We start from the raw sequence: 8,839 nt of genomic DNA, 5'->3' as shown, positions 1-8,839 counted from the left end.
CTTATTACTTTACCTGTCTTGCGGATTTTCGTAATGAATTCTAAATTGAGATCGACATTAAATTTGCAAAAATCGTCATTGACACTCGGCAACTGCATCAAGTCCCCGAGCGAGGATGAATTTAATTTGGATTTTTTATTAAATTTGCTAGCACCCTCGACTCCTAACCCAGCATTGGTACGCTTAAAACTACCGTAACCACTTTCATCGGTGCACGTACTGATTTTACCCTCTGCAAATAGAAAAGTCGAGGCATTGCCGCTAGAGGCAGCACTAGCCGATTCATTTCTTTGCATCGAGCAGTTGCTTTTGGTTTGAATGCTAGTACTTGGTACTGATGCAGCAGTTTTAAAATCGAAAATAGAAGTATCGATACTTTCTAAACTACGCAGATACTGCTTTCTCAAATTTGAAATTACTGGCTTTGCAGATGCGTCAGAGACTTGCCGACCATCAGTTGCATTATTACTAACAGATTTATTCTGATTAATTTTCGTGGAATTTTTAAAATAAGAACTTTGTATCAACTTGTCTGTGTCTTCGTTCGAGCAATTGTCAGCGCTTCCCTGTCCCACACGCTTTTCTAGCATATCGAGTATATTTAATTTTCTTAAAATTGTTTCCGATAATTGGTGGTAGGTTTGGGGATTTTCGTAAAGCAAATCGACGATACTTTTTAAATTTAAAAGCGACGACGTATCATCTAGAGCGCCGTCTACCAGAGTAACAGCAAAAATTGCGTCTAAAATTTCAACTCGGTCGTGAAACATAAGCTTCGCGTGACCCTGAGATAACCTAAAATTTAAAAATTTATACTGAGTGTATGTAGTATGTATATAGGTATGGTATTAGAGAAACCTAGAGTCCTAGGAATTTAAAAAAAAAATAAATAGCCACCACGGAGCGTAACTGTTAATATTAACCATGCTTAAACTGAGTGCTTTGTAGATAAATGGTATCCACCCGCATAATAATTATTAAATACATTTTAATTTTTAATTGAATAAAACTTCAAACCTACCACAAGTTAACATCATTTAAATCTATGTGCCGACTTAAAATTTCAATGCCCAAATCGTAAAGGGCAGAGCAGAAAAATATGTTGGAGATTAGGGATATTTCATCTGACCATAATCCAGTAGTTGCCAGTCTAAATATTAAAATGAAAAAACAAACACCTGTGATCATGAAACCATCTTTAAACATGATCTTCCTAAACGATAACAAACCACGACAGGAACTTAAAAACAAAATCAATGAGAATTTGAAAGTCATCATCAGCCAAAGAGAGATAGTTCCTCCAAGTAACAGAGATTTTGATACAAACAACAAATGGCGGAAGCTTTTAAATCTGTTTTAACTGATGCAAGTAAGACAACTTTGGCAACGAAAAGCCGATCCCAAAAATAAGAATCAATGATTCCTGAGATTCGTCAACTGATGGAAACCCGACGAGGACTTAAGAATGACAAAAAATCATACAAGGATATTCAAAAAATTTATTCCTAAGCAAATAGATAAGGTAAAGAGGAATGGCATAAAAATAAATGCAAGGAAATAGTATTACTACAGGTTAAACATGACGTTTCAATTAGTATGCAAGGTAAAGCTCAAGACTTGGAAAACGTCGAATACATCCTCTAAAAACATTGAAATGTGGGAAATCTTTAGGCACTGATGAATTACCAGTTAAAATCCTGTTTAATATGATATACAAATCTTACCAGATGATAATAATAAGTCTTATGAGCCATACTCTCAAATAGTTCCTAAAAATTATCCATAACTGTTTGGTTTTCGCTGTTTTTGCACAAGCGAAGCATTATTGTCTCTTCTCACAGGATAAAACATGACCACCTTATCACACTTAGACAGCAAAGATATTAGAATTATTGCTAATTTACATACCAATCAAATTTTAAAGAGAGAAAGGGGAGTCGGACAACACTGTATTGTTAGCAAGTACTCTTCAAGATTTACAAGCACTACTACATAAAATAAAAAAAATGACTGGATGGACTGATACTAAAAGGGAAAAGGGATAGAGCAAATACCACTAAACAAAAATAATTTAAATTTTAAAAAAGTTTACGCTTTAACCATGGTATTAATTTTTTTTGTAGAAACCGGGTTTTAATCGAAACCCGAAAATAATTTCTAGCACTTTCTCTTTGCCGGGTTACTTAAAAAAAAATATTTTTAATTTATAGGATCGCCCGTTTCCTGAAAAGCATTCCCTATTAATTAATTAGAAATGCACTAGTTGCCCGACTACTACTAACTTTTTTTTTTAACAACCATTAAAAAGTCTTTACCTTACGAGACTTTCCAAGAGTCTAACAGTGCTTCTGGATTTGTTTCTACAAGTCATTCTCCTTTGAAGTTGGTAATATGCGCCCAAAATAGTTTCCGCATCTTTACTTAACTGAGGATTAAGCTTTTTTATCAGCACGTAGTAAGCCTGAAAATGTATCACCAAATCTTTGCAAAATTCAATTAAATCAATAAAATTCTTTTCACAATTATTACAACATTTATTCCAGAATGTTACCAACATAATTGATTTATTTTAACTGATTAACTGCCCGATTTCCTTTACCACTTTCTGATGTAGTAATAGAAGTTAGCTAATAAACTAGTTTTTAAGTTAATTACAACTTGTTGTGTAATCAGATTGTATATTGTAAATTGTGAATTAACCACGCTCGATAGTCTCAATATAAAAAAAGTAGATTAAAAGAAATTTAGATTTTTTAATTTGTACCAGCAGAAATACGCGTACCCGTAGTTTTTCCACGTTCCAAATTTTATAGTCCACATTCTTTGTCAAACCATTAAGCGTAAAGTCAGCCAATTTCAAATCACTTTCTTCCCTAACGGAATCCTTTAATAATAAAATAAGGTCAAATCTGCTTAATAACGGACTGGACATTGCGATGTTTACGCATAAAGGCTGAGATAAGTCCACGTTGCCTTTCGGATTGCAAGCCGCTAAAACCGAACATCTCGTGTTCAGCTTGCATACAATCCCGGCCTGCAATTTAAAAAATTCCACCATTTTGTTATTGGTATAAACTGTTTTAGTTTTAAACAAATATATTTCGTCATATTATCATAAAATAGTCAAAAATTGTGTTAATACCATGTTCAGAATAGTGAAACAAGTTTAATGCTTCAGTTCCAGCGAAAAAATAAAAAAAACATTTGTTGTAGTCTACTTTATGTTAAGAATGTCAAAAACTTAATAATTTTAATCTATGTCCAGAAAGTTCCAAGGAATTCTATACTGTGTTAATATACGCGGTGTTCTATTAAACATATCAAAATTGTTACTTGTCCACGAAAATACAAATACCGTCAATGCATATAAATATAATACTTTTAAAGTAAAACTTTTGTGCACAAATCAATAATGGAACGTCCAGTATAATCAATCCATCATTTTTCAAACGCTTCATACCTTTGCCACGCTGATGGTCTGCTGCTCCATGGCTTCGTGAATACTGGTTCTATCGTGCTCTTTCATAGAATTAAACTCATCTATACAACAAATACCACCGTCCGACATAACGAGTGCTCCAGCTTCCAAGATCCATTCACCATTTTCCTTAAAACAGAAAATAGCTGTTTCCGGCATTTGATAATAGGTACCGTGAATCCCCAACCATGAGGGCTGCAACCGTTAAACCAGCTGCAGTCGACCCAACTCCGGTCGTTAATATCGATCTGGGTATTATTTTTGAAGCAAATCTGAGCAATTGTGATTTTCCAGTGCCTGGATCTCCGACCAAAAGTAAGTGCGATTCGCTCCTGGTAGTAACACCGGTAGTTGTGTACCTTTCAGTTTGGGAGCCTCCGGCTAGTACTACGGCCAGTGCCAGTTTGACAGTATGTAGTCCATAGAGCTGAAGAATTAACTCAATTTACCATACAGAAACTACTATGCCGTGTTTCTTTAGTTTTATAGTTAGTTTCCGGTGGATTGTGAAAAACGGAGTTAGTGTGTCAAATATGTGATTAAATAAAAGAAAGGATATGGGAAGCTGATAATATGCTAGAAAACGCCCTAGAGGCCCTTATTATTTCTCTGGATTCCAATCACTACAGTTCATCCGACTACTAGCAACATGATGATTGAAATTTATAAATTAAGGTGTATTGTAAATAGTTGATTTATAGAATAATATTTATCTAATTTTCATATTATTCTTATTTATATATGTTTCACTTGATCTTAGAGTAATTATAATCATGTAGAATAATATATAATTGTAATATAATATTGTAATTTATCTTAACTTAACAATATAACGATAAGACGATAAGGTTTTTCACTCTGTATAACGACCACTGGTCAATGATCAACATAAATCAAACTAAGAAAAATTAATGAGAATTATTTTTGATGGAAAAATATATATTAAATGTTTGAGCCCTAAATTTAATTGGGAAGAGGTCTATCATTTTTATCTTATTTTTATCCTGATCTAATTATTGGGTCAAAACAGACAGACGACTGAGGTAAAAATATCTATGTGAATATATTCTTGTAGTAAATTGAATTCTCTAAAAAAAAGCTCTGGTTCAAAGTAAGTTTTAATCAAACGAGCCCTTTATAAGAAATCAAGCCTTACACACTAATAAATTATTTGATTTAACTGTTTCATTTTGGAATGATCTACAATTTTTTTATATGGTTATTCACAATTGAACCTGACCAGAAAATGAAATCGTTGTTTTTTTCCGTTATTCGGCCAATTCTTTTCACTCAATGGGTCAAATTAGCATTCTACATAATTGAAAATGATTATGCGATCAATTCAACCACTAAAAGTACTCTTATTATTTATTTTCAATCTTTTACAGATTGGTATAATAATATATTTGTTAATATAGACACCCTTGTCCTTTCTATTTTTAGAACAGTGAATAATGGAAAATTACTTAGGTGGGGATGAGTTAGGAAAAACGAAAAATTTCAAGGTCATTTTTGCTCGGTCGACGTTTTCAAAAGATAGAGTGTCTTCAGTTGTCATAGCGGTTAATAAGTTAAGAACAAGAACAGCCGATCAAACAGATCGGCAAGGGCGAAAATTCATAAAGTTATAATACAGAGAAAGACTGGGTGAAAACGAAACAAAAAAGACATCCGAAATAAAAAGGTTAATTCAAAAAACTTATTAATGTTCATGGCTTAATTTCTTGGAAACGGTTCCGCTGACGAAAAATTTTAATCAAAGCTTTTTTTAAAAAACTCGTTTGACTGTTTCGACGTAATAATGAGATCAGGTCACGATAATTGAAAATACAAATGATACACCTATAATATTAAGGATTCAAACTTTCACGGAATTTTTTTTCTTCATTCTGAATACTTTTGTCAATATATTTTTCATAAAAAATAGTCGATATTTTTAGCACAGTTTACTTTAACAAAGTACTAGCCTGGCGTCTTTATAGCTAAAACCAGTATTTGGTTAGTTTATCAATTCAATTACTGAATTACTGAACAAACCTTTATTTTTTCCAAGAAAACTCAAATATTACGTATTCTATATTTTTGAAGTGGTAATTTGAACGATCCAAAAATATACGGGGTGTTCCATATAAAAATCGATTTTTCAGTAGACGACTAATAACTATTAAAAGCATCATATTCAAGTCGTCAGATTATAGAAAAACAAAACTTAACAAAAAAGTCATAGCGATTTTCTAAAAATGCACATTTCCGAAAAACACGCTATAACTCTAGAACTGGAACAGATATCCATGTGTGATTATTTCCACTATGATTTTTTTATATCAAACTGCAGATACCTACATTGGTGTTCCTCTATCTCCATTTTCTTTTAGAAAATTCGTCCAGCCAATTTAAATAAATAAAATAAATAAAAAGTTTTTTTCATAATTTGCTTGCTTTGCTAAAGCGTTTATCTTAAAAATAGAAAATTTTAGAGATTTTTTATGATATCTTCAGCAGTTTTTGAGTTATGATGTTTTTGTTAAATTGGCATTTTTTGTAGCACCCCTGAAGAAACATTTATTCGAAAGTGCGCACTACTGACAACCAAACCCTCACATTTGTACCAAACCAAATTACGGTTAACCCAGTCGAAAGCCTTGAAAACGTCAGTGTATATGATATATGATCATAAAATCCAAAAATGCCGTAATACAAAGAGTCCATTTGGGTCAAGCTGTATAGAACAAAAGCAAGTAGGACTTCATACATCCCAAAAGAAAAACGTTTTGAAAGTCTTGTATACCAAATTGTTATATGTTAACAATAACTTGTTTTGTTAAAAATTTATTAAACTTCAATTAAAAAGACTCTGTATATATAAATTTACCTGTGGTGAAATGGAATTTAAAATAATGTTTCTTCCTAGTAGCGGTTCACTCTTATAAGTCTCCCAAAAATTTCTAAAAAATATTTTCAGTTCCTCAGAAACACATAATGATGTATCATTTTGGTTGTTGACCTGTACATGATTTGCTTTGAAAATGATGTCAACTTCGATTTTTGATCCTTTGGAAAATTCGCCCCACCTCCTTTTCACTATCCCACTAAAAGCATTTGACATGTGAAAGTGTTGAAATCAGTGTCAAAATTATCAAGAAAATCTCTGTCCCTACTTATATAACAGTTCCAGTTTTTTATGTAGGCGAACTGCCAAATGAGAAGTTTGGCAACTCATGTATTAATAAATAAAAAATAATTCATTTGGGTCATAAAAATATGACTTACGTTATTGTTACATTCTCTCCTGGTTTGCAAATATTAACCAAGTCGTTGTCTAAAGTAACAATTATAGTATTAGGCATATTTCGAAGGCTAACTTTGGAAAGATCTTCTTGAATCTTAATTTCTTGATAGTCCTTGCAATTTGTGGAATCTAATTCGCCAAAATTGACTAAACTTTTTCCCGAACACCCTTCGGGATTAGTGCACTTTTTTGGTTGCTTAATCATATTTCGTTTCTCTAGCAGGGCTTCCACTATCACCACATATTTACATTTGGTGCAAATATATGACCTTTGATACTCTAATAGCTTTCTAGACCATATCTTAACGACCGTACCTAAACAAAAAGGTGAGTGTAACAAAACTACAAGTATTAGATAAATGGCAAATAAATTTTAATTGAAAGTTAATGTTAATTCATAAACAAACAGTAGAATTTTAATATTGAATTTGGTTTTATTGTTAATAATTTAATAAATACCTGAAATTTGCAGAAACTGGTCAACATCATCGCTCCTTGGAAACCGCACTCGATTAACATGAGGCCATGGAGGTAAACTATGTATTCTGCATGTTACTTTGACTTTGAATTTATAATTATGTTCATGTTCACTTTCATTTCTTTCATTTATTAGCTTATGCTGGACAACAAATACTGCTTCACTCCATCTTTTAAAAGAATCCTCAGGATCACTTAACAGAGTATTGCCAAGGTTTGGTTTTGCTTCAAATAACTCAATAAAGCTGTGGAAAAATGCAAATTAGTCAAGAGAACTTCTCTTTCAAGAACAAATCGTATCTCCCTAAAGAAAAAAGCTAAAAAGCTAGCGTGTTTAAAAGTGCTACTGAATTTTAACTAAGAACAATGGTGTTTTCCTATTGTCTATTAGTATCATTATTAAGTGAAGTAAACATTACTTCATGTTAATAGAAAAATATTTTTCTGTTTCCTCGTCTCTCAGGATTTGAAGAATATCTTCTTTAAGACCAGACATGAGATAATCTACATAAGCCTCCATTCCTGCTCCTTTTTTAATTCACATAACCTATAACAACAAACACATAAAGCACAATTAACAGAACACAAAAAAGTGTAGAACACTTCTACTTTCTTCTTCTTTTACTTTCTAATTTTTGTTAATTTATTTAATTTTTCTGGGGTTACTCGCCTATTGTTGACAATTGAGTCCATAGAAAAGTGCCAATAAACACACATAAAAAAAATTGAACTCTGAACCGGTACTGGATATTTTACAATTATATTGGCCCACCCTGTACAGGATGGGCGAGATAGTTCAAAAGAATTAATGTAGAAAAATTATTTTTTTAGATGAAATTTAAAGTTAGATAGAAGCTCATTTCAGAGCTACCGATTATTTGAAAAGAAATGTATACAGGGTGTGCGCAAGAAATAATTTTATTAAAAATATGGTTTAGCAGAGTTTTGCTTTTATAAGTTGGGCTTTAATTACGTTGGCAAGATTTCAGTTTTTCTATAGTTCAGATGTAGAATTTAGTATATTATGCAACAAGTGCGGTAAACGGCATTTGACTCACGAATTTATTTGACTCGAGCGGGCCCATCAGAGCGAGTGTTTAATAAACGAGTGACTTAAAAAGTTCACTGCATACTATACTTTTTTTACGGCAGTTAGTTTTTGGGTACATTTTCGCAAAACAACACGAATAAATTCACTGATATGACCGCCATAATTGACAAACGTCACAATTTGAGGCGTGGGAAATATCTCCGAAAACATCCGATTGTTTCCAACCCAGTGCGCAAATGTCCGAAGTGGCTCGGATCCGTGGGAAACGAAACTGATGTGGTAAAGTGACCCTTCCCGCACGCTAGATCGGTGTATAATTAGGTATTTTACAGACGGGATTAGAAAATATTCTACTACAGGCGGGAGTAGAAAAAATCATATATCTATTGGATTATAGAGCGGCTCTACTATGGTATAAACTGATGCACCGCAGGCGCAATATTTCACCCACTAACCTGCACTTTGTGCCATTTTCTTCCTAAACATCGATTTCTACACACGTAACTCGTTTTCCGAGAACATTTAACCAGATCTAGGCATATTT

General features: G+C 32.7%; 1 protein-coding gene across 2 annotated transcripts; it reads right to left on the bottom strand.

The window, feature by feature from the left end:
* Positions 1-806: 806 nt before the first annotated feature.
* LOC132703076 (DNA helicase MCM9-like) lies at positions 807-8,098 on the bottom strand. 2 transcript variants are annotated; one of them, XM_060672131.1, is made up of 9 exons: positions 7,664-8,098; positions 7,227-7,489; positions 6,749-7,082; positions 6,351-6,567; positions 3,666-3,905; positions 3,461-3,607; positions 2,783-3,034; positions 2,316-2,461; positions 807-2,237 (listed from the first exon to the last, which is right to left on the bottom strand). In XM_060672131.1, exons 1-9 carry the CDS (start codon positions 7,762-7,764, stop codon positions 2,180-2,182), a joined length of 1,758 nt encoding a protein of 585 aa, XP_060528114.1. In that variant the 5' UTR covers positions 7,765-8,098; the 3' UTR covers positions 807-2,179. The 2 variants fall into 2 exon arrangements, with proteins under 2 accessions (XP_060528114.1, XP_060528115.1); XM_060672132.1 differs by having other exon boundaries at positions 807-2,223; positions 7,664-8,097.
* Positions 8,099-8,839: the final 741 nt, after the last annotated feature.

This window comes from Cylas formicarius, unplaced genomic scaffold (assembly GCF_029955315.1).
Source record: "Cylas formicarius isolate icCylForm1 unplaced genomic scaffold, icCylForm1.1 PGA_scaffold_6__28_contigs__length_40554024, whole genome shotgun sequence".
Classification (NCBI taxonomy): Eukaryota; Metazoa; Arthropoda; class Insecta; order Coleoptera; family Brentidae; genus Cylas; species Cylas formicarius.
Note: the sequence above shows the minus strand (reverse complement) of the source record. Positions and strands in the feature narration are given on the sequence as shown.